The 27,328-nt window shown below is 36.9% G+C and overlaps 1 protein-coding gene across 1 annotated transcript in view; it reads right to left on the reverse strand.

Annotated features, from left to right (window-relative positions):
- The window catches only part of ndrg2 (NDRG family member 2), a 65,063-nt gene that overhangs the window by 4,343 nt on the left and 33,392 nt on the right, over nucleotides 1-27,328 (reverse strand). Inside the window, exons 5-15 of the mRNA XM_084107765.1 lie at nucleotides 5,681-5,801; nucleotides 5,406-5,468; nucleotides 5,229-5,289; nucleotides 4,064-4,150; nucleotides 3,923-3,979; nucleotides 2,899-3,002; nucleotides 1,918-1,956; nucleotides 1,757-1,808; nucleotides 1,577-1,624; nucleotides 1,389-1,424; nucleotides 1,240-1,291 (exon numbers count right to left, since the gene is read on the reverse strand). Of these exons, the coding sequence (XP_083963891.1) occupies nucleotides 1,240-1,291; nucleotides 1,389-1,424; nucleotides 1,577-1,624; nucleotides 1,757-1,808; nucleotides 1,918-1,956; nucleotides 2,899-3,002; nucleotides 3,923-3,979; nucleotides 4,064-4,150; nucleotides 5,229-5,289; nucleotides 5,406-5,468; nucleotides 5,681-5,801 (720 nt within the window). The remainder of the gene's footprint in view (nucleotides 1-1,239; nucleotides 1,292-1,388; nucleotides 1,425-1,576; nucleotides 1,625-1,756; nucleotides 1,809-1,917; nucleotides 1,957-2,898; nucleotides 3,003-3,922; nucleotides 3,980-4,063; nucleotides 4,151-5,228; nucleotides 5,290-5,405; nucleotides 5,469-5,680; nucleotides 5,802-27,328) is intronic.

Genomic DNA, 27,328 nt, shown 5'->3' on the forward strand with positions numbered 1-27,328 from the left:
TAATGAGAATGCTTGACAATATATATATATATATATATATATATATATATATATATATATATATATATATATATATATATATTTATATATATATATTTATTTATTATTTCTTTTAAAGAATTTAAAAAGTATCTCCACCGTATTTCATCTTCAGGAAATAAGAAAGCAAGTAGAATGTCTTTAATTTGAAATGCCTTAATTCATGTATAAATTAATTTCCTTTTTCTCTTTTTTTTTCTGTCAAATTAACTAATTTCTTTCTCTGTGTTGTGCTGACATTCTGTGTATATTTTGACCATTTTGATTTGTATATTACACACACACATTGTGTATTATAAACATGACTACTTTTGCATTTATGGAAAAAAAGAGAAAAAAAAGAAGAGAAGCCGCAAACATCAGAGAACAAACACAGAAAAATGACTAAATATGTACTAAATAGTGTCACTGGAATTGAAACTAGTTGCTGGTTTGCTATTTTTAATGCAGAAAACACAATACAAGGATCCTTCGATCTCGGAAACTCGGACATTACGGTCCAGACCTCGCTGTTTAAACACAACAGCATAAAATACGCCGCTTCTGTCAACGATTATTTACTAATAATGTTTCCATTTGCTCCAGTTATCTGGGTTAAACTCGTTTACTGGTGAGAAGATAAAGCGTTGCTGTGTATAGTATTAGATTGGCATTCAAAAGGTTTGAATCGGTAAGATTTTCGTAATATTTTTGAAAGAAGGCTGCATTTATTTAATTAAAATACAGTAAAAATCATGAAATATTATTACAATTCAAAACCACTGTTTTCTATGTGAATATATAGTAAAGTGTAATTTATTCCTGTGATTAAAGCTGAATTTATAGCATCATTACTCCAGTCTTCAGTGTCACATGATCCTTCAGAAATCAGGATAATATGATGATTTGATGATCAAGAAACATTTATTAGTATTATTTTTATTTATGATTATTATGTTGAAAACAGTTGTGCTGCTTCATATTTTTGTGTAAACTGTCATACATTTTATTTTTCAGGATTCTCTGATGAACAGAAAGTTCAAAAGAACAGCATTTATTTGACAGAAATATTTTGTGACATTATAAATTAATTTAATGTTACTTTTTTATCAATTCAATGTGTTCTTGTTCAATAAAAGTATTAATTTTTTTCAAAAGAGGTAGTGTAAATACTCAATTTCATAATTTTGTGTGATATTTCCCATTAATTAAATCACTTACTGTATCCCATGCCTTGGATGAAGTACTTGAAGGCTTCTGTCAGTTTGCTGGGCTGTAAAGACACACATTTCATTTACACACCGCACACTTTTCATCAGCATAAATGAATTGCATTGATAAATAATCCATTTTAAATTGACATGACGTACCTGAGTCAGTTGAGGCATCCCGCCGGCGTCAGCCATCTGGAGGAAACACAAGCACAAATCCTCTTGATTTTCTGACAACAATCACTTGTTGGACTGAACTTCTCATAAACCACAGAAATACATGTTTTGCCTTCCTATTTGTTTTATAATTGATCGAATCATGCATAAGCTTGGTGCAGAGTCCAAACCTTGAGGAATGAGGTGGTGGTTGGGTCTAGTTTGCTGTTGCACTCCACCTAGTGGACAGAAACACACACACACACACACACACACACACACACACACACACACACACACACACACACACACACAGTGAGAGGAATCATGGGAATCTGTGGATGAACGTGTTTATTTGACTGAAGACTCACAGCAGCTTCTTCATACGGAGCCTGATCACCGACCACCAGCATCACAGGACATCTGAACACACACACACACACACACACACACACACACACACACACACACGTCAAAAGAGGAGCAAACGTAAGAGACAGATGCATTCTGGGTTTGCCTGAATCATTCTTACTTGAAAGTGTTGTTCCTTTCGATGCTCAGATCTCTGCGACTGTGAGACAAAGAGAAAAGCATGAATATAAAGTCCTTCGTTGCGTTGGATAACTGAATACATGCATGCTGCATTTCATGTGTGAAAGCTAATGCACATTGTTTTGCGTCACAAAAGTAACATTTTAATGCAAAATTAAACATGCAAGTACACAGCACTGATATATACGGGGTTTGAAATGAACACCCGCCAACATGCCAAATGCAGGTAAAAATCAACAGTGGCGGGTAACGCTGTCGAATCACTAGACAATTTGGCGGTTTACTTATCATGTTTACTCACTTGCGCAGAATCTGCTCATATCTGGCTTACTTGAACACACACTTCACTACACAACAAATAACGGTGCGCTTGTTCATTTGCATTGAAGCATTAGCGAAGATTGAAAAACATTCGATGAACAGAAAGGACATTGTTATTCTCCAACATCCAACATGTTTTTGGTGTTAAAAAACAGGATTTTGTTTGAATAAGAAATGAATGTATGCAATCCAAATTATATATATAGGCTAAGCTGTGATGTAGTTAATCTGGTTTCTTTTTTCTTCGGCTAGCAGAAGATCTGAATGTCCAGTAACTTAAAGATTTAGTAGCCAAATTGGTCAGTGAGTTAATTTCAAATCCTGTATATATATATATATATATATATATATATATATATATATATATTTTCAGGCTGTGTTCATACACACAAACCACCACATTTGACATTATTGGACCCTTATTCATAATTCTACATAACTGTCCACTGTATATGTCATTGCATTTTTTATTTAAAGCAACATAAATCAACAATGCCGATGATAAACGTCTGGAACATCTGCTCTCTTCCTCTAATGCAGATGTGCAGCTGACTTTGGTTGATTATATATAATAACGGCTAATAAAGCTGTAGTTGTGGACTGATGTCCATGTTGTGCGCAGTAAAGCGGCTCATGTTACCCCAGATAGCTCTTCCAGAAGAGCTCGATGTTGATGGCGTTCGGCGCTTTAGCGACTCTCTCTCTGTGAGTTTGAATCAGGTCTGTGTTTGCCGACAGCTCTTCCTGAAAACACACACACACACACCATTACACACCTTTATAATGGATGACGTAACCATCTCATTCTTACGGAGCCGCTAAAGGGACATGATAAAAATAAAAATAAATAGATGGGAGGAAGGATAAATGATATGTTAATGCTTTGTGTTCTCTCGCAAATGTTTGCCTTCCCAGAGAAACTTTGAGTTCGCTCACAAAATCTTTATGTTCTTTGCGAGAGGACTCAACGTTCCTCAGGCGATGGCAAAACTTTCGCAAGAGAACGCAAAAGCTTTTTAATATCTGGTTTCCACAGTTTTCCATCATCATGTCCCGTTAGGGGCTCCATACATTCTCTCACATAATAAAGTAAATTATTTTTAAATCGATATTTTGTATCCATGCAGTGTTATTTTAGTATCATTATAGCTTTTATTCATATTTTGAATTACTTTTAATTTTTATGTTCCATATGTTTGTTTTAGTATTTTTTTGTGTTTTTGTCATTTTCTAAAAGTTTCTTGTTTATATATTTTTCTTTTTTTTTAATTCGTTTTTAGGTTTACTTATTTAAGTACATCAAGTTTTTATATCATATTTCAGTTAACATATAGTTTATTTAAAGCAACAAAAAATACTTTTATAGTTTTAGTTTCAGTTAATTGTAATAACCCTGTGTCCATGTATTTATTAATTTGATAATCAGGATAAAATATTTCCCTCTGTTGGGTTTATTGTGCAAAACATTATTCTATATCAGAGAGAAACACACACACTCAATCTAATCTAATGTCCTCGTTGTTGAAGCACACACACACACACACACACACAAACACCTCTCACACACATTCACACTCTTTCTCTCACAAACACTCACACACATACACACCTCACACACATTCACTCTCTCTCTCTCTCTCTCTCTCTCTCTTACACACACACACCTGACTGAAGAGGTGGGTCATGATTTGGTCTGTGAGGGAAGACGTCAGATTGGAGAGCTGCAGGAGAAACACAAAGTCATTTTTTGGTTCATATTTCCTGATATTATTCCTCATATGCGTCATGATGTACAGTGAACAGACCTTCTGCGCGGCCCAGTCCATCCAGCCACGTGCGTTTGTGTCCACGTTAACCAGCACCAGCCCTTCCACCGCCTCAGGGTTAGACAACTGTGTGTGAGAGAGAGAGAGAGAGAGAGAGAGAGAGAGAGAGAGAGAGAGAGAGAGAGAGAGAGAGAGAGAGAGAGAGAGAGAAGAGAGTGTGAGAGAAGAGAGAGAGAGAGAGAAGAGAGAGAGAGAGAAGAGAGTGTGAGAGAGAGAGAAGAGAGAGAATGTAAAGACGCTGCATATCCATGTCCAACACCAGTGAACGTCTACAGAGACACAATTCAAAGGCATTTTTCTGTTCAAAAACATGATCATTCCTTTCTGGAAATTTTATTTTTTGTGTTTCTATTTTAGCATGTCTGCAAAGTGAAATAATATTTAATGTCTCAGTCTGTGGTGTTTTCTGGCCAGCAGAGGGCTTTATTCAGTCTCTGAGAGTTTGCTTGTGTTATATTATGTTGTGTTTAACATTTTAATGTTGCAACTTTAAATGTTTTATGAGAAATAATTAAATTTGAACTGAACTCAAAGATTAACTCAAAACATACCATAAATGTGCCAAAACAGTCAAGTTCAAACTGAACTGAACAAAAAAACAGTGCTGAAATGATTTTACCATATTAATATTATTGACCAGAAAGCAATAAAATGGGAAATTACAATAATCTTTATGGAGACTTAAGATTAGTTTTCAGCTGAAAACTGTTGAACTATTGTGGATCCATAGTGCTGTATCATTTTCATGGCACCTGTACTGTATATACTGTATACTGTACCATTAAACTAATTACCATAAATCATGGTATTTGAATGTTTCTCCAAGAGACCATGTCACCATGGTATTATTTTAATGGCTTTTTTTGATATTGTCATGTCTAGTTTTGAGTTTTATTTCATGTTTGTGTAACCACTGTGTGGTGAGTGTTTATGTCAAGTCAAGTGGTGTCATGTCAAGTTTTGCTTAGTCAAGTCTTTGTTTTGTATTTTGATCATGCACTTGGGTTCTGCCACTTGCCTTCAGTGGATTCGTTACAGATATTCAATAATCTATTAATTATTTCCTTGATTAATGAAATGCAAAATGTAATTGCCGAAAAATCATGTTATTCCACATCAAATAACTATAACACGTGACACTCACAGTGAATCTGGACAGTATGTAAGCGCCGGCTCCGACTCCAACACCGATAATTGTGCGGAAACTAAACCAGATGAAAATAATCAGCCGTAAAGCACAGAATCATGTTATGTATATGTCAAGTATATTATGATTGTGACAAATGAAGATTTAAAGATGTGATGACTTGTTGTGACTCACTTGAAGAACTGCAGGACGGCGGGAAGCATCTCAGAGATCTGATCCATGGTTGCGTACTGGTATCTGTCAGAGAAAATGAAAACATTTACAGGACTCTTAAAACATCTAACGTGAGACACAGCGGCCTGAGGACATGCAGAAGCATTAAAATAGACTTTGAGTCACAATCTGCATCACTAACACCTTCTGAGGAGCTGAAGAGGGTTTGACAGGTGTCAAATAGCATGAATATAAATCTTTCAAACTATATATATATATATATAAACATCACGTACCCAGCAGGATAGATGGCCGCGCCCTCCTCCTGTCCCGGAGCGTCCACATGAACCACAGTGAAGTTCTTCACGATCTCCTGCATCTCCTCAAACTTAAACAGGGTGGAGAAGCAGCTCTTGCCTGAGAGAGACAGAGAACCAAATAGCATTTAACTTAAAGTGACTTGAAGATAAACTTTCTTGCTAAACAGCACAGTGCTGAGGCTTCATAAATAGAGGGTTCATACTTCCACTTGGGAAGTATTTTAACAGAAAAACTACAACACAACTCATAAGGATGTTTTTCACATTTACATTCATACATGCATTTTTAATTACATTTGGAGCAAATTCAAAACTACACCGTAGGCCAAAAGTGCTAAAGATGTCTAATGTCACAAACAAAAAGGATAAAAACATTTTTAAAAAATGTTTTTTTAAAGAAAGCTAAAAGCCTTAAGACAACTTCAACTTAAAAGTAAATTTACTGACATTTGTTTGGACCAAGGTTTTTTTTTTTTTTCAATCAAATATTTCAAAAGAACGTCTCAGTTCCATATGGTAACCCTCGTTCCCTAAAGGAGAAAACGGAGGCGCCAAGTCGGACTGACCGACGAATAGGAATCTCACTAGAGAGGCCAATCTACTTAGAGCGTAAACTAAATGAGCCAATGCACATTGGCATGCGATAATTGCATCAGCTGCTCTGCCTCACAGCGCGGGTATTTAATGAGCAGCAGGTGCATCGCATCTTTAGGTTTTAGCTGAGGAGCCGAGCCGCAACCAGTCCTAGCGATGGTACAGCAACTATGGCGACAGGACATAATGTCTCCATTCTCTCCTTCAGGGAACAAGGCTTACATATGTAACCGAGATTCAGTCAGTCATGTTCAATGCCACGTCAGACTGACAGACGAATATGGATCCCTACCAAAATGCCACAGTTACTGCCCCCTTCCAGCGTCCTGCGTAAGCCTCCTGATTCCTCCTGCCTACTAGGCTGACAATGGGAAAGTGCTTGCGCAGAGAATGTCAAACACTGCTGTTCCGCATTGATCCTATCAGTGAGACTATTGGATACTACTGGGAAAGCATGCCCTTTCCACTGGAAAAGGAACGCTGCGGAAGCCACATCCTACCCACAGGGAGTTATGAGGAGTTTTATGTATGGACTAACCCCATTGGGCCGAACTACATATGGAATATTTCACCCAACCTAGTACCGGTTCTCATGGGAACGGATGTAGACCTGGTGTCAGACGCTCCGCCACGTCCGGCTGCCGGGGGTGATGGAGGACTCAACAGGGTTAATAAGCGCAGCAAGCTGACACTAAGCGCTGAGCGGGCAAGGCGCACCCTAGCCAGGCAGGGGTCTCAGTACCAAGTGGGTGTCCCCCGGCCCGAACTCTAGGCACGAATCATCGACCGAAAATGCATGCAGTTCCCCTACCCTCTTGATGGAAGCCAATGCAACCAGCAGCAAAATCTTCATGGACAGAGTCTTTAGATCTGCTGACTGCAAAGGTTTCGACTGGGACATTCTGAAGCAGCAGAGGGAGGGCCCAAGAGGATATAGAGGGATGTCGTGAAGGATTTAACCTCCTGGCCCCCCTAAGGAACCTGAAGACCAGGTCATGCTTTCCAATTGACTTACCTCCTATGGGGTCGTGATATGCAGAAATAGAAGTGGAGTGTACATTGAGGGTGGAGGGAGAGAGTCTTCGCTCCAACACCTGCTGCAGGAAGGAAAGCACGGCACTGATTGAACATATTCGGGGGTCCTCTTGGTGAGAAGAACACCACTTGCAAACAGGTTCCACTTTAAGGCATAAGCATGTCTCATAGACGGTGCATTTGCCGAAGTGATGGTGTCAACTACCTCTTAGGTCATCTAGAACATATGCAAGACATGGAGTTTCCAGAGGTCTGGAAGCGGGTGCCATAGGGTGCCCCATCTCTGAGAAAGTAGGTCCTCTCTCAGAGGAATGGGCCAGGGAGGGGCTGTCGCAAGGAGCATGAGTTCTGGAAACCAGGTCAGGTTGGGCCAGTATGGCGCAACTAGCAAGACCTGCTCCTCGTCCTCCCTGACTTTTCACAGGGTCTGTGCAAGTAGGCTCACTGGGAGAAATGTATATTTGCATAGGCCCCATGGGCTAGCTGTGTGCCAGCGAAACAACTGGCAATGAGAGGTCTTTGGAGAGGCAAACAGGTCTACCTGAGCCACTCCGAAACGCCTCCAAAGCAGCTGAACCGCTGGGGGTGGAGTCGTCACTCTCCCGGAAGCGCAGCTCATGATAGCTTGTCGGCCACACGGCTGAGCACACTGGGAACATGAATGGTCTGAAGCGACCTCAGATGCTTCTGTCTCCAGAGTAGGAGATGGGGGTCGAGTTGCGACATGCAATGGGAGCGTAGATCACCTTGTCGGTTGATGTGTGCAACGGTCGCAGTGTTGTCTGTGCAGTCGAGAATGTCTTTGCCCTGTAGAGACTTGTTTAGGCGGCCCAGTGCAAGAAGTTCTGCTAGCAACTCGAGGCATTTGATGTACCAATGCAGTTGGGGGTCCCGTCCAAATCCCTAAAACTGCTTGCCCATTGCACGTGGCACCCCAGCCGGTGGTGGAGGCATCTGTGAAAACTACAGAGTGCCTGGACACCTGTTCTAAGGGTACTCCTGCCCATAGCAATGACAGGTCCTTGGCTCATTTAATTTACCAAAGTAGATTGACCTCTCCAGCGAGATTCCTATCGAACGTGACCGACTGAAAGGGAACTGGATTTGAATTTTCAGGAAACTGAGAAATGTATTTTGTTTACATTTCAGTTCATTCATTCATTCATTCATTAAATAGACTCAGTTTACACAGGCTACTGTTTAGATGTCTAATTCCTGAATGATTTGTTTATTTTAGTCAAATCTTTTAAATGAATCATTTGAACAAACAAAAATAGTCTCACTTCTGGAGAACGTTCCAGTTACCAAAAACTACACATGCAATAATAGAAACGTCAGCAAATACAACAGTTTGCTTCTCATGCATTTTGGCTCATGTTTGCCTAGTTAACACTTCTCAAGCGGTTAACCACATGGACTGAGTGTGAAGAGCTCATTATTAGGTGTGATGTGCAGAGCTGCCTTTCAACCATCTATATCAGTGTTACTCATTGCGCGGCTCGCGAGCCTCATGCGGCTCGCCAAGCTTTAATTTGTGGCTCGCATGGCGGTAAATATAATACGTTGATATGATAATGCATTCACTAGAGATATTTCATAAAACCATTAAAAACAAGTAGGGCTTTAACATAACCCTTTAAAAACTAAAAGTGTCAGCTCTATTACAAATAATTTCGATCGGATTGAAAGGGGTGGTTTATCGAGAGAACGTGAAAAAACTTGATCGACTGAAAACCGAAACTTAAAGGACGACGTTTGACGCGCTGAACGAGCTGTTCTCCTGATGAATAAAGTGTCACATAAATGAATGTCCTGTCATTCTATAATTCTCCTTTCACTCAGCATCTGTGAAGTGAAGCAGGACAACGGCTCACCAGTCCTTGTTTCAGATTATCATACAGACGACTTTGGGCATTTTTATTGCGTGATAAATACAAACAGCACGGCACAACGGTTCATATGTTCATATTCCGATTTGAATCTTTTGACTTATAAACACGCACATCAACCCGATCATGTATCACATCACGATGTTTAGCGTTCATGTAAACTACAATACATTCAGATTCATCAATCGGAATGAATTCAGTCCGACTGAAACAGAAGTTGTGCATGTAAATATTCAGTATCTGCAGAGATGCCAGTTATATGGCGGTCTTTCCAGCTCTTAACGCTGCATGCGCTCTTGGTTGGTTAGATAGGCCTACAAGATGGGATAATATAGAAAAAAATAAATTAAGGTCATTCTGGGATGAATATTTTCTGGAAATCCCTTTTTTTTTCATTTTTTTTTTTTCATTAAAGGAAATCATCTTATCTCAGTTACAAATTTGACTGATAAATCATAAATAATGTTTTTTTTTCACCCTTTTGTATTTATTGCATTGCATATTGTATTGTTCAGGGGTGACAGATTGATAGGCAGACATGGTATTTATGACTGGATGTAACTTTTTATACTTTGCGGTAAAATGGCTCTCCTACTGACTTTGTCCTATCAGTGCGGCTCGCATGAAAAATATAGTGAAGACCACTGATCTATATGATTAAGAGATGCAGCAACACCCATATTGAAAAAAATGTGTTTGCAGTGCATTTTTCAAGAAACTCGGTGCTTTATCACACCTGCCTCCAATAAATATCAGTCCAGTGATTGTCTCAGACACGATTGACGCTTTCTGAACTTCAGCTCAGACTCATGCAGATCCTTCATTTGCACAAGCTCAAGAACGGCACAAAGGTAAACCTGCATCCTGTTCAAATGACTGAAAATTTTGAAAAAAATTCAAAAAAAATGTAATAACATTATTATTTAGTTATTTCATGAATGTAATGTACATGGTTGAAGTTTTTACAGCTCATTTGGTGTACATGTAAAGCAGATTACTTTTTCTTTATGTAATAATAATTCTAGTGTTAAAATGAAGACAGTTGATGATAGATTGTGTGATTTTTTTACATGAACTTGACTTCATACGTCCACTAAAAATCACCAGCTATGACTGTAAACGTGAAATGTGAATGTTAGACAAGATCCTGCAGCATTTTGAGACTCTATTGATTAAAGGGATACTCCACTTTTTTTGGAAATAGGCTCATTTTACAACTCCCCCAGAGTTAAACAGTTGAACTGTGGTCCTGCACGCGGGAGTGAACGACATCAGGCTGCGCCAGACAGAGGTTCTGAAGAAAGACTTCAGGAATCTGATCGATACGGTACGCAGCACATCGCCTGAAATAACGATCATTGTGTCAGGACCGCTTCCCACGTACCGACTAGGACATGAAAAGTTTAGTAGACTATTCACGCTAAATGAATGGTTAATGTCATGGTGCAATGAGCAGAAACTGCTCTTTGTAAATAATTGGAATATGTTTTGGGAGCGTCCTAGGCTTTTCCGTGCCGATGGCTTACACCCAAGCAGATTCGGATCGGATCTTCTGTCTGATAACATCTCCAAAATGTTAAATACCATTAGATGACTAGTAACCAAAAGTCCAAATCATAGTCTATCCTGCACCAATTTAACTGATATAAATACTAGTGTAGAACATTGCATAGAAACTGTGTCTATTCCTCATTTAGTGAGATCAAATAATAAATCTACTGCAGGATCTAGTAAAAATCTAATTGTTATTAAACCAGAAAATGTTGCTATTAGTAAACAAAAACTATTTTTAAAGCTAGGTCTTCTAAACATTAGATCACTCACACCTAAGGCAGTTATTGTAAATGAAATAGTCACAGATAATAGATTCAATGTACTTTGTCTTACTGAAACCTGGCTTAAACCAAATGATTATTTCAGTCTAAATTAGTCTTCTCCATCTAGATACTCCTATAAGCACGAACCCCGTCTGATTGGTCATGGCGGCGGTGTTGCAACAATATAGAGATATTCTCAATGTTACTCAGAAAACGGGTTATAAGTTTATTTCGTTTGAAATACTTGTACTAAATGTTACGCTCTTAGATGTTAGAAAAAAATCCATATTATCTCTAGCCTTGGCTACCGTATATAGACCGCCTGGGCCTTATGTTGATTTCCTAAAAGAGTTTGCAGATTTTCTCTCAGATCTTTTGGTCAATGTCGATAAAGCATTAATTGTTGGAGATTTTAACATACACGTAGATAATTCAAATGATGCGTTAGAGGCTGTGTTTATAGATTTATTAAATTCCTTTGGGGTCAAGCAAAATGTCACCGGACCAACTCATCGTCTTAATCACACACTCGATTTAATTATATCATATGGAACCAATCCAACCGATATAGATATCATTCCACAAAGTGATGATGTCACTGACCATTACTTGGTAACTTGCATATTACGTACTGCTATAATATGTCATGCTGCGCCGCGTTATCGACCAGGCAGAACAATCCTTCCATCCACCATAGATAATTGCTCAAATTGCTTATCTAATCTGTCTCAGCTGCTGCCTGAACCTAAACAAACAGATGAACTAGAAGAACTAACTAGCACTATGAGCACCATTCTCTCTAGAACATTGGATGTTGTTGCACCCATTAAATTAAAAAAGGTCAGAGAGAAAATTAAAGCACCATGGTACAATAATACTACGCATGTTCTAAAGAGAGAAACCCGTAATTTAGAGCGTAAATGGAAACAAACTAATTTAGAGGTCTTTAGAATCGCGTGGAAAGACAGTATGTCAAGTTATAAAAAGGCCCTAAAAGCGGCCAGGGCTGAGCACCTCCGCAAACTAACAGAAAACAACCAAAACAATCCTAGGTTTTTATTTAACACCGTGGCTAGACTAACAAATAAACAGACGTCACCCGAACAAAATATCCCGTTACAGTTTAGTAGTAATGATTTCATGAACTTCTTCACTGAGAAAATAGAAAACATCAGAACCACAATTGTAAACATTCAGTCCTCAATCGCACCTTATAATTCAGCCTCAATTATCCCCCCGCAAGAACAATTACAGTGCTTTACAACTATAGAACAAAAAGAGTTAAATAAACGTATCACTTCATCTAAAACAACAACATGTTTATTAGATCCTATACCAACTAAACTACTGAAGGAAGTGTTACCTATAGTGGAAGAGCCTCTGCTCAATATTATTAACTCGTCTTTATCTTTAGGTCATGTTCCAAGAATATTCAAGTTGGCAGTTATAAAACCTCTCATTAAGAAACCACAATTAGATCATAATAATCTAGCAAATTATAGACCCATTTCAAATCTTCCATTTATGTCTAAAATACTAGAAAAAGTTGTGTCCGCTCAACTGGGCTCTTTCTTGCAAGAAAATGACTTCTATGAAAAGTTTCAGTCTGGATTCAGGCCGCATCATAGCACTGAAACTGCGCTCGTTAAAATCACAAATGATTTACTTTTATCTTCTGACCAAGGCTGTATCTCAATACTAGTTTTACTTGATCTAAGTGCTGCGTTCGATACAATAGATCACACAATACTCTTAGATCGACTACAAAATTATACTGGTGTTCAAGGACAAGCATTAAGCTGGTTTAGATCATACTTAGCTGACCGCTACCATTGTGTCTATTTGTCTATTTTGCCCCACCAAGGATAAGGCATTTGAAAAAAAAAAGGTTTGCATTTCTTATCTCCTTATGTCGCTAGTAACCACAATCGATGTTGTTTTTTTTCAACACATCCCATAAATTAAAAAATATAGACCTCTAACAAATGGTTGATATGGCACTTAAAGGTAAAAAAATACACGAATATAAAAAAATATATGAACTATGAAAATATGAACTATAATACTAATTTATTTAAAATATTTAAAATATTTGTGTATATTGAATCTTTATTTATCTGAGTCTCAAGGTTACATATTTTGTGACAGAAGTGACATTTGGACAGAAATGTATTAATTTGTTATGGCAGAATACATACAATTAAATTCAATTGAATGTATGTCACCCGGTGGCTATTTTTGGTAATGCGCCTAAACAAAATCTCATGGGAACTCAAATTTTTGTGATATCAAATTTGGAACACAACTTGGTTAGATATATGGCTTTGATTTGATAGTAATTTTATAGTAAAAAAAAAATAGTAAAATATATTTTTTATGTAAAAGAAAAAAAAAATATGAAGTACAGTCTATTTGATGTAAATTTAAACTTCCATTACTTTTTCATACTTACATTTTTTGAAGTGCTTTTACTTCAGCAATAATCTGATGAGTGTTTTCTTGAAAACAAGACCAAACGTAGGTCTATATTTCAAAGCATTCTTGAATTAGAATCAAGTTTTAATAGTGCATTTAAATGTCCATTCTCAAAAAGGGGGGTGACAGTTAACCATTATGTGACAAATCAACCGTTTGGTTGAGCATGTTTTTGAAAAATTATTAAAAACATACTCATTTTTTTGCATGGCATCAAGTAACATAATTTTGTAAAGTTAGGGGTCTTACAGTGTCATATGTCCAAAAAAAATGCTTACCTTGCAAAATTTCACCAAAAACAGTTCATATGGCAAGAGTGATTTTTTTTTTTTTTTTTTTTAATCCATGTTTGAGGAACAAGTGCTGTTGATTGACACAGTGACATCTAGTGGATTTTTTTTGTCTTAACATACCTCAGTCATATAGTAGAGATGGCTCAATCAGCTTGAGTTAAAGCCATAGACAGTATAAGAAGTGGACAGAGTCATCTCATTGGAACTCAATTGAGACAAGTGAAGCCCATTTTTAGCGATTTTTTAGGACTTCCGTTCCTGACGCGCAGACTTAAACCGACTCAAACAGAGCTCGACGACGTAGATGTGACGTGAGCAAACTCTCTGTCTTCTAGTGGCTGTGCCGAGAGAAATCTAAATCATTCCCTTCCGAAACTTGCAGAGACGGAGAGTGTGAGTAGGAGCTGTCCATGAGCTAGCAGCAGGAGCAACTTTTGCTAGGAATTCTGATTAATTATATTGTCATTTTGCCTCCACGTCCCCCTGATTGCCCGCAAGCTTCTCCTCCCGTCCATACGGTAATTCTCTACTGTGCGACAGAGAGTCGCGTGGTTATGACGCAATCGTTAGCCTACTTTTACAAAAACTGCTTCTACGGGGCCATAATATAAGCTACAAGGTAATGGAGCATTTTATACATTGTTGTGTTTCTTTAGAAATAAATAATGGACAAATGTCTTCAAAACCCTCAGTTGTAAAGTTATTCGCTGTCAAAGTGACCCCAAAATGAATGGGAGTCAATGGGATGCTAACAGCAGGTGAAGTTCTGCTACAAGATGGTGGCACGCGGCCGGCTTCAACTTCCGGTCGACTTCCTTCCCGCTTGGTTAAAGCGGGGCTCGGTAGTTTCAGGATTTCTTCGCTGTATTCTCGCTTTTTGCTCGCAGGTTTCTCTCTAGAGCTCCCCCACAGCTTCGGAATAGATATTCATCACTCATTGGCGATTCTCAGACACCAGAGGCTAGTAGATAAACGACATCAAAGCAGATGGGACATTCTTTAAAACGTCTTCTATATTCGGGTTCGAACAGCGTGAGAGAGCGCAATAATGACAGCATTTTAGCAGATTTCTTTTGGCCGTAAAGCAATTGTTTACATCGTGAGACCTGATATCACGCGATACTTCCTGATGCGGTGGCCACCGGCCCAAAGTTGCAAGTGCAGATTTTCCGCTCACGGGCACCAGAGGGGTGCGAAACGACCATCATTCAACCCGAAATAAGTAATATAACCATTCCAATGACTCCGAAGCTGTTCAGTTCAGGTAAAAAAGTTACTTAGATCACCTTTAAGTTAGGTATCCTCTCAATAAAATATAGTGACTCAAAATGTGCTCTACCAAATGGTCGAGATGACATTAAAGGATTAAAAAACCTATATTTACTCCAGAAACTAACTCTATGAACATGTAAAACAGTGATAGATGGGCCTCTTAACCTTTACGCTGAGGAGAAAATCCAACGCAACTTTGAAGGGACCAATAGAAAGATGATTATGTATTTCTGCTCAGCAACAGGTTGATTTCTGGACATCAACCACACGGCAAACGCTAATAACTTTTCATAACTGTCTTTCTGTGTATAACAGTTCTATCTAATAAAGTATCAGACAGGAGTGTTAGACAGATCATAAATGAACATGGAGAATGCGAGCACTGTGAGCTCAGGCTCAGGCGTTCCCAGCACCGTCAAAATATAAGTCACAACAACAAGCGTGTCTTACTAAACTTCAGAGTTCCTACTGGTGGTGCGAATGCAACCAGAAAACATTCCTATGGGAAACATTAGTTCTTGGGGAAACACCCTGGTGGCTAGTTCCTATAACTATCTGGTGTAAAAGCCCCTATAGATAGGCTATAATAGGATAATTTGCATTAAGATATTAGATATTCACATAAAAGCTTTAGCACGAGATAGATTAGTTGTAAAAAATTAAACTTCACCAGGGTTGAATGATCACACACTGAAGGCTACATTGCAGGAAATGCTGACGTCAAACACGTTTCGCATGGGAAGAAACCTTGTTAAAACAGTTTCACACATTGTTATTCTTTCACAGCACAGAATACTGAAGAACTGAGACTCGTTGAGACTCTATCAACATCTAAACAGGTAAACTGACAACATTGTGTAAAAAAATTAAAACGTATTTCAATATACTCAGATCTGTTTTATGATATTTGCTGTAAATATGTATGGTTTGTAATTTTTACACATAATGTTTATGTTTTGCAGTCAAGCACTGGTGACACAGTGTGAGCACTAATGAAATATTAAGCTAATAACTATTTCAGCAATAACTTTGAACCAAATGGACTAGAAACCAAATGTTTTACTTTCCCGAACTCGTCCTCCAGCTTTAAATTGATCTGATACAAATTTGTCTGTGTTGATAAAAGTCATCATCAAATTAAACTTAAAATTATGAAATTTGCTAATTATCACAGTGAATTGAGATTAGATAAAAGCAATGTAATGACACTTAGCAAAGTGTGGTGGTATTAATAAATACATATGTGGACAGTATTTGTACAAACCATGGCCAAAAATATATCATTGTAATATTATATTATATTATATTATATTATATTATATTATATTATATTATATTATATTATATTATATTATATTATATTATATTACAAACCGTATATTTCAATGAATACTTTATAATTCATTAACCTTACAGCCATTTTTAACTGATTATACTAATAAACAAAGTTTGTCAAATCTTCAGCAAAAGTTCAGATTATCACAAACCTTGATTTTTTAAAATCGTTTGCCTGTAAAAATTTTATTGAGTTTGGTTCATTTCTACAAAGCATTGAGAAAATAGCATTTAAAATTTCTGCATGTTAAAGGTGCCGCACACTAATCAAAACTTATAAAACTCTTGATATTGGTGAATATCTTCATAATCTTTCAAGCAATCTGTCCTAAAAAACAGAATTCAATGAGCAAACAACCGACGTATGCATTCATTACATTGAAGAAATAGTTGATTATCTTTTTAACTGTGAATCTGTAGGTCTGTCTCTCTTCTGTGTCCAGGATGAGATCGGCGGTTCTTCTCGTGCTCTTTTTCACGCTCAGTGATGGATCGAATAACGTCAGTTTCAGCAACAATGAACCGGAGGTGTTTTCAGACCTTTTTTCTAACTGGGTACAACCCTGCCAGAGATCTGGAGATAACAACGGATATGATAGGTTTAAACGCAGACACGTGCTCTCGAGTCGTTTCGACACTGAAGAGGCACAATGTTGGGAATGTTACCTAAAAAGAAAGAAGCTTTGTGGCAGAGAACCTTTACAATCCTTCCTCCATGAACGCGACGGCAATAGCGTTGTAAGAATCTGCAACGGACAAGGCAACAGAGTCGCAGAAAACCAGTGCATCAGTATGAGAAAGTTCAGCGTGTTCATTATTTCAAGTGCTATTAGAAATGGACGGTGTGAAGTTCAGAGTCCAGTCCAGTCTGTGGACCTTTATGTGACTGTGTCTTGTGAGGTCCTTGGAAACCGCTGTTTGCCTGTTCACTATGTGACACAATCTAGCAGTAGACCATCCCGACTCGGGCAGATCTGCAGACCTTAGACAGTTTAGCAGATGTTAAGGCATGTGCACTTCAGTGTGTGTGGGATTTAGTAGCACATGTACTTGGAAAAAAAGAATATGGGATTTATTTTGTAAACTTTTTTCACATTTAGAAACTGCTAGTAAATTTCACAAATAATTACAAAGAAACGACAAGTACTGAAGCACAATGAAGTAAATATTTGGAAGTTGAAAGAATGAAATAGTATTTTCATGTAAAATGTACTCTAATAATCTGTTGTATGTACAACTTTGAAAAATAGTATACAGTACTTCATCTCTAAATGATGTTTGCCAAAATAATCTAAGTTGAATGCTAACATTTATAAGCTTCCCTTCTACTATCGACATTGCTATGCTTAATACATGTTTAAATGCTAAATGCATGTTTAGCATCTCAGTACAGCTTTTTTTATAGTTCAGTATTATAAAATGAACTTGTTGAATGTATTGCTTGAATGCAATGCAAGTGGCGTTTTTGAATAAAAGCATCTGCCTAATCCATTAATGTCTCATCTCAGTTCTTTTGTGAGATTAGTTTAAAACTGCAACTAAATTGTGCTTGATGGCAAGAAATACATTTGCGGTAAAAAAACACACAAAAAAAACAGGCAGTATTTTCCACCAAATAAATATGAGTCCAGGACACTTATAGACTTCAGCTCAGACTCAACGGGACTCTTTCATTTGCACAAGCTCAAGAAACACAAAGGTGAATCTGAATACAGAACAAATGCAAATCATACTGTTCAGATAATACATCTGTTATAATAGCGTCTGGCTGCAGACTTGCACTTGCACGCTCAGACACGAGCGCTTCCTCTGCCTGTGACGTCACTTGCAATCGACACAAATTATGTTTCCAGCAGCTCATTCGCATTGTATTGACGCTGTTAATGTACTTGCGTACTATAACGCCACCGAAATTTCCCCCCAAAAGTTATATTTTGCAGCTTGTGTTCATCGAAATATTATGTTATGTTATTTATTTGGCATTCAAGTAGGCAAAGACTGTTTCAATATAACAGCAAAGCTAATGACCATCAAGGATACAAAGGAACTATTAGGTCTATACAATTTAAAAACAAACAAAAAAACATTAAGATCTTTCTTTTTATTGTAAATGTTAATTTACATTTAACAAACGTGTACAAATACACAATATATAAATAGTACAATATAAAGAAAACTAAATAAGAGACACATTGGCACATTATGTACTTCAGGACACTCAGGTGTGGCTGTAGATGGCACTGAGGACAGTGCAGGTGATGCTGAGGACAAATGAACCACCGCAGATGAAGTTTTAGAGAATTGAAGGGGTACATTTGATGATGAGCATATTTTGCTGCAATTGGGACAATGATATTTTATCAGCAATGATAATTGTTTTACGTTAATTTACACAACTTTTAATCTCTGATATACAAATATATTAGGCCTAACAAGCCAACCACTCACGGTCTTAAATACCTAAACAAAACTATTTAATAGAGTGGTATATAAACTGTCTTTACATGGCTTGCACGTTGAAACCACTGTAGTTTACCGTCACTGTTGTGTTTTTTTTTACGAACCACTAAATGATGTTTTATTAACAAAGTTCGGGAGGAGCAGGTTCAGATAATTAACCAAATTATGGACAGCTGGAGATTAATCAGTAATCAACTCAATGATAGAGTATAAATTCACAGCAGACCTATCTCTGTTCATTGAAAGTTTGTCAGCATCCCTCCTCCACCCCATCTCCTCACTTCCAGTTCCATCTACACTTACCAACTGGGGGGAGTACTCTGGGTTCGGGCCTAACTCCGAGCTCGGAGCCCTCCCCCCGGACAGCACGCCAAATATGCATAAACTTATTGTACTAATTATATGTATATGTGAACTCGTGAAAGACTTAAAAGTAGTTGATGATGATGATGATGATGATGAAGAAAACAATATTCGCATTCCCAGTGTAGCATAATTTTTTTCAGGGTGGTTGGCTTCAGGGCAGGGCATAAACTGCAGTGATATTAAAGGGATAGTTCACTTTGAAATAAAATTTTGGTATGTTTTAGCTTACCTCAAGGGCATCCAAGATGTAGGTGTCTTTTTTTCACGAAACGAGCGGTTTGTGTGAGAAAACGAACAGTATTTATATCGTTGTTAGCTCTTGAACACAGCCGCGTCCAAATGATCTGACGGCGCGGGCGGGTATAGATATATACACTAGATTTCACCTTGGCTACTGCAGTTCATTGGAACGAAACCATAGCCAAGGCGACATCTAGTGTATATATCTATACCCGCCCGCGCCGTCAGATCATTTGGACGCGGCTGTGTTCAAGAGGTAACAACGATATAAATACTGTTCGTTTTCTCACACAAACCGCTCGTTTCGTGTCTTAGGCCATCAATGTGTACTTATGATGGGGAATTGTTTAATTTGGACGATGGGGAATTGTTTTAATTTGGACTTGTGCATGCTCTTTGAGACAGTGACCATAGACCTGCATTATATGACTGACAGACAAGAACGGTTTGACCTAAAAATATCAAAATTGAAACTACTGCGGAAAAAAAGACACCTACATCTTGGATTCCCTTGAGGTAAGATAAAACATACCAAAATTTAATTTCAAAGTGAACTATCCCTTTAAAGGGATACTCTACCGTTTTTTCTTATTAAACTATGCTATTCCCTTAACTAAGACGAGTTGATACATACCTCTCTCATCTCAGTGCGTGCACTAAATCGCTCTGGCGCGCGGTGACACTTTGAAAGCACTTAGCTAAGTTAGCTTACCCCATTATATTCAATGGTATCTAACAGCAATGAATTTAGAAGTGACCAAACACATCAACGTTTTCCCTATTAAAAAACAATTACACGAGTAGTTATACGACCAAGTATGGTGACACAAAATAAAACGTGTCGCTTTTCTAAGCGGGTTAAAAAGGATAACTATAATGTATGGCGGAATAGCACTTTTGGAAGTACTTCGACTCGGCGCAGTAAAAAGTCACGCCTGATCCTCTTCCTCTCACTTCTGTCAATAGTGGAAAGAGGATCAGGCGTGACTTTTTACTGCGCCGAGTCGAAGTACTTCCAAAAGTGCAATTCCGCCATACATTATAGTTAACTACTCGGTCGTATAACTACTCGTGTAACTGTTTTTAAATAGGGAAAACGTTGATGTGTTTGGTCACTTCTAAATTCATTGCTGCTAGATACCACTGAATATACTGGGGTAAACTTAGCTAAGTGCTTTCAAAGTGTCACCGTGCGCTAGAGCAATTGAGTGCACGCACTGAGTTGAGAGAGGTATGTATCAACTCGTCTTAGATAAGGGAATAACATAGTTTAATAAGAAAAAATGGTAGAGTATCCCTTTAAGTGCAACATGATGTGCACTGTGGTACCAGGGGGTTTTCAGAAACTAAAATTATTGATTGGTGCATGATGCATCTGTAATGAAACCAATGATAATATTGATATTAGAACTGTGTACAGGAAATGACATTCGAATGAATTCGAATGTTGTGAGGTTTTCGCGTGCAGCCGTCATAGGCAGCCGTGCACAAGTGCAAAACCTCACAACACCCACCCCTGTCGGTGATTGGTTGGAACACTGTTTATTTTGGTTGAGTGGTTGGTGAAACCATTTGTTTTTGTGTGCAGATCTCAGAGCCTAGGCTGCCTACAGAGACGCGTTTTTTTGATGGCTTGCTTATGGGTCGGGCAGCTAGCGGATCGTTAGGAAAGATTAGATGAATGTGATCATTTATGTTTGGGCCTGAAATCGCTGATACCACCTTTAAGGGGTGCTGCATGGAATGATGCAAAGCAAAATAATCATCAAATTACAGTAAAATGTATAGTTGAAAAAAAAATTAAAACAAACAGGTCAATTAGTCCTTAAAAAATACCTAAATATAGTCAGTAGTCTTATTTAGAAAATGTTGATGACTTCATGTAGTAATGTCCCCAACAATTTCATTCTCACAGCTGGTGTTCGCTGTCTAATTTTTATTCTAGTACATATAAAAGGATCTTTTGCATCAAGACATCCGGTTTTATGTAAAAGCCTTAGTATGAGTTAGATTAGTTATAAAAGATTATATGTAACCAGGTTTGAATGATCACATACTGCAAGTTTCACTGCAGGAAAATGCTGACCTCATACACACACATGGGAAGAAACCTTGTTAAAACAACTTCACACATTTACTGATTTACAATTACAAGATACTGAAGAGGGAACTGACACTTGTTAAGCAGATTCTAATCAACTTCTAAACAGGTAAACTGTCATAATTTGTGACTAAGTTTTATGTTTTAATGAATTCAGAAAGTGTTTTGATATACTCGATACATCTGTTTTATGACATGCCTGCTTACTGTGAGAGCGTATGGTTAGTTATTTCTGGACAATTGCCAATTAGATGTAGTAGCAAGAGGTTTGCAATTACTGAATCTGTATGTTTAGCAGTCATGCACCAGTCATGTGTGAGCACTAATGAACTATTATGATAATAACTATTTTAGTTGAAAATATTTAAAACAATTACACTAAAATCAAATTCTCTAAGATTTAAAATTTTGTTGAAAACATTTTTTTCCAGCTTTAATATGATCTGCTACAACTTTGGCTCAGATCTTCTTCAGACTGTGCTGGTAAAAATCATCATCGAACTAAAGTTAAAACATGGAATTTGCTATTTATCATACCATTGCATTGAGCTTACAGGAGAGCAATGTGATGACAGCACCACTTACTGGCAATAATTAATAAATTTATACACCATAATACCACTGTGTCATTTAAATATTACATTTTATTAGAAACGGTGTATTTTTGTCATTTTGAACTGATTCACGTACCGTTGTTTATAACACAAGTTGTTCAATCTTCAACTAAACTGTCTCAGATTGCAAATGTTTGAAAAAAAAAAACTGCTTGTAAAATGTTTATGAATTTGTATCATTTCCGTAAGGCCTTAAGTACATAACTTTTATTTATTTATATACAGTGCTATGCATAAGTTTAGACACCCATACTAAAGTTGACTAAAAAGAGGAATAAAAAATCATCTTTTGGAAACTGAACTTAATGCCTTAATTTAAAAAATTAGGAAAAATCCAACCTTTAAGGACACCAATTTTCTTTGTGAATGAATAATGTATCGTAAATAAATAAATGTTCTTCCTTAAAATACAGGGTGCATAAGTTTGGACACCCCTATGTTAAATTCCCATAGAGGCAGGCAGATTTTTATTTTTAAGTATTTTTTTAATTTTTTTTTTAGGATACTATGCATCCTGATAAAGTTCCCTTGGCCTTTGGAATTAAAATAGCCCCACATCATCACATAGCCTTCACCATACCTAGAGATTGGCATGGTTTTATTTCAGTTAGCCTAATAGCTAGTTTGATTTGCATTGAGAGATGATCTTATGGAAAGTACCCCATGCCAATCTCTAGGTATGGTGAAGGCTATGTGATGATGTGGGGCTATTTTAATTCCAAAGGCCAAGGGAATTTTATCAGGATGCATAGTATCCTAAAAAAAAAAATTAAAAAAAAAACTTAAAAATAAAAATCTGCCTGCCTCTATGGGAATTTAACATAGGGGTGTCCAAACTTATGCACCCTGTATTTTAAGGAAGAACATTTATTTATTTACGATACATTATTCATTCACAAAGAAAATTGGTGTCCTTAAAGGTTGGATTTTTCCTAATTTTTTTAATTAAGGCATTAAGTTCAATTTCCAAAAGATGATTTTTTATTCCTCTTTTTAGTCAACTTTAGCATGGGTGTCTAAACTTATGCATAGCACTGTAGTTAGTTAGTTAGTTAGTTAGTTAGTTAGTGAAAGTGCCACATAAATTAAAAGTTATAAACTTTGGTGAATCTCCTCATAGTTTTTGAAAATTTTGAAACCAAAATGCAATGAGGAAACAACCAATTTATAGTTCTTAATAAAGAACTATCAAATAATTATCCAGGAATTAGGCTACTTTTAACCTGAAACCGTATTCTAAAGTGAAAATATAGGGAACTTATTAGTAATTAATAAAGAATTATTAGATAATTCTTCATGAATTACTTAGAACCTGATACAGTATTCTAAAGTGAAAATATAGGGAACCCATTAGTAATTAATAAAGAATTACCAGACCGCCGCCCTGCGTTTCACTCATAGCCAAAATATGCTGTTACTGACTCCATAACCTGCCCATAAACAAACAGTGCACAGCTCTAAGAACATATTTTAACATCTGATGTTTTAGGATCTTTAGAAATAAAAACATTTGTTTTATGCAAGGAATCAGGCGTTTCCATCACGCAAAAAAGACAGACTCGTTAGCTAGCTAACTAACATTGTGTCCTTGTATGTTGCCTTGCATAAAATAACATGATTTACAGCACAGTAATGATTTTATAGATTCATTAAAACGTACACAAAACTTTATTTCGCTGAAGAAATGCACCATATCGGCATTGTATGTTAGTTACTTCTTAGTTATTTTTCTTGAACCTTAATTAGTAGATAATTAATAATAGCTCATAGGGAGGTATGACAGAATTCATTAGTTATTGATTAACTAACTGTTACTTATCACAACAATAAAATTATATTACATACTGATTAGTTAACACAACTTCCTTAGTAGTTAACAATAGTGAAGAAGTAGTTAATGAAGAATTACCTATTAGTACTTCAATAATTCCTGATAAGTTATGCAGTAAGTAAGATACAGTATTCTAAAGTGTTACCTCATAACTTCGACTTTTATGCATAGGGCTGGGTATCGAGTTCAAAACTTGTTCAGGCTATTCATACTGGCTACTTTGCAGAGCACAGTTTGGTTTAATCTCTGTTCTTTGTGATTCAATTATTTTGATTATATTTCAGGTGTGACATGAAGCGGCGTCAAAAGACTCCTTTAGTCACATAAAATCAAGCATCTGAGCATCAGTAATTGGACACTACAGGATCTTTTCTCCTCTCTAATGTCATTTTTCTTGATCAAGTTTGATGTGTCAATGTGTTTGAATCAGATGGTGTTATGGTGATTTTTTGATATGTACGAAGTTTGCTGTACAAAAACAGTGTGTATTTTCACTCCTCGGCCTAATAGTAATATCAGTTCAGAGACGCTTTCTGACCTTCATCTCAGACTCAAAAATACTTATTCATTTGTACAAGCTCAATAATGGCACAAAAATAATAAAAAAACAAATAATCCTGTTCAAATGCAGTTCAAACTCCTACAGGATGATTTACGATACATCTGTTTTAAAATGTTATTCTAGTAGATACAATAGGATAATTTGCATTAAGATAGTAGGCTTCACATAAAAGCTATAGCACGAGTTTGATTAGTTGTAAAAGATTAAACTCCACCAGGGTTGTGAATGATCACACACTGAAGTCTACATTGCAGGAAATGCTGACGTCAAACACACTAACGTTTCGCATGGGAAGAAACCTTGTTAAAACTGTTTCACACATTTCTATTCTTTCACAGCACAGAAAACTGAAGAACTGAGACTCGTTGAGACTATTCACATCTGAACAGGTAAACTGACATGATATTTGCTGTAAATATGTATGGTTTGTAATTATTGCACATAATCTTTATGTTTTTCAGTCAAGCACTGGTGACACAGTGTGAGCACTAATGAACTATTAAGCTAATAACTATTTCTGCTAAAACTTTTGAACCAAATGGACTAGAAATCAAATGTTTTACTTTTCCGAACTCGTCCTCCAGCTTTAATATGATCTGATACAAATTTGGCTGTGTTGATAAAAGTAATCAACAAATTAATGTTAAAATTATGAAATTTGCTAATTATAGTTACAGTGAATTGAGATTAGATAAAAGCAATGTAATGACACTTAGCAAACTGATGGCATCAATAAATAAATATATGTACAGTATTTGTACAAACTATGGCCAAAAACATATTTATGTAATATTATATATGAATACTTAGATTTTTTCCAAGGTCAGTCATTAACTTTACTGCCATTTTTAACTGATTATACTGATGAACAAAGTTTGTCAAATCTTCAACAAAACTGGCTGAAATGATCACAAACTGTAGTTAGTAAAAACCGTTTGCTTGTAAAATTTGATTGAGTTTGCTATTTTCTCAAGGCTTTGTGGAAGTGAACCACTTACATTTTCTGGTAAAGGTGTCACATTCTAATCAAAACTTGTAAAGCTATATATATTGGTGAATCTCTTCATAATCTTTCAAGAAATCTATCCTAAAAACCAGAATGCAATGAGCAAACAACCTACGTATGCATTCATTACATTGAAGAAATAGTTGATTATCTTTTTAACTGTGAATCTGTAGGTCTGTCTCTCTTCTGTGTCCAGGATGAGATCGGCGGTTCTTCTCGTGCTCTTTTTCACGCTCAGTGATGGATCGAATAACGTCAGTTTCAGCAACAATGAACCGGAGGTGTTTTCAGACCGTTTTTCTAACTGGGTACAACCCTGCCAGAGATCTGGAGATAACAACGGATATGATAGGTTTAGACGCAGACACGTGCTCTCGAGTCATTTCAACACCAGACGGGCACAAGATTGGGAAGATTACCTAACAAGAAGGCATCTATGTCACAGAGAACCTCCACAATCCTTCCTCCGTAAACGCGACGGCAATAGCGCCGTAAGAATCTGCAACGGACGAGGCAACAGAGTCGCACAAAACCGGTGCATCAGTATGAGAAAGTTCAGGGTGTTCATTGTTCAAAATACTTTAAGAAATGGACGGTGTGAAGTTTGGACTCCAGTCGAGTCTGTGGACCTTTATGTGACTGTGTCTTGTGAGGTCCTTGAAAACCGTTGTTTGCCTGTTCACTATGTGACACAATCTAGCAGTAGACCATCCCGACTCGGGCAGATCTGCAGACCTTAGACAGTTTAGCAGATGTTAGTAGCATATGCACTTCAATATGTGTGGGATTTAGTAGCACATGTACTTGAAAAACTTTTTTCACATTTAGACACTGCAATAACTGCAAGAAGTAAATATTTGGAAGTTAAAAGAATGAAATAGTATTTTCATATAAAATGTACTCTAATAATCTGTTGTATGTACAACTTTGAAAAATAGAATACAGTACTTCATCTCTAAATGATGTTTGCCAAAATAATCTAAGCCGAATGCCAACATTTATGCCAACAATACCATCGGCATTGCTATGCTTAATACATATTTAAATGCTAAATGCATGTTTAGCATCTCAATACAGCTTTTTTTTTATAGTTCAGTATTATAAAATGAACTTGTTGAATGTATAGCTTGAATGCAATGCAAGTCGCTTTTTTGAATACAATTATTTAATGTCTCATCTCAGTTCTTTTGTGAAAGTATTTTAAAAACCTTTAAAGTATGATATACAACGATGCCAAAAGTATCTCTTTTAGACATTTAAATCAGGATATTTTCTAACATTAAATCATCAATGTGTTTGAATCATTGTTTCATGGCTTCAGGGCAAGGCATAAACTGCAGTGATATTAACTGCAAGATGATGTGCACTGTGGTACCAGGGCATTTTCAGAAACTAAAATGATTGATTGGTGCATGATGCATCTGTAATGAAACCAATGATAATATTGATATTAGAACTGTGTACAGGAAATTACATTTGAATGTAATGAGCTAAACTGAGACGCACGGTCGAAGCATGACCGAATATTGCATGTATTTTACAATACGTTTCACAATACGTATTTTACAACAAAAAAAATTGGGTTTTTTATGTTTAAGCGTACTTCCTTATATACCCACAAGGTGAGGCGGAGTTATGCAAATGCCGCAGACCCATGGCATTTCCTTGCGATTGGCTCGTTTTGTAATACTCGAAGGTGATAGGCTTCTAAGCGCAATCCCATTCGTCGTCCCG

This window comes from Abramis brama (genome assembly GCF_963993115.1).
Source record: "Abramis brama genome assembly, chromosome: 3".
In the NCBI taxonomy this organism is placed as follows: Eukaryota; Metazoa; Chordata; class Actinopteri; order Cypriniformes; family Leuciscidae; genus Abramis; species Abramis brama.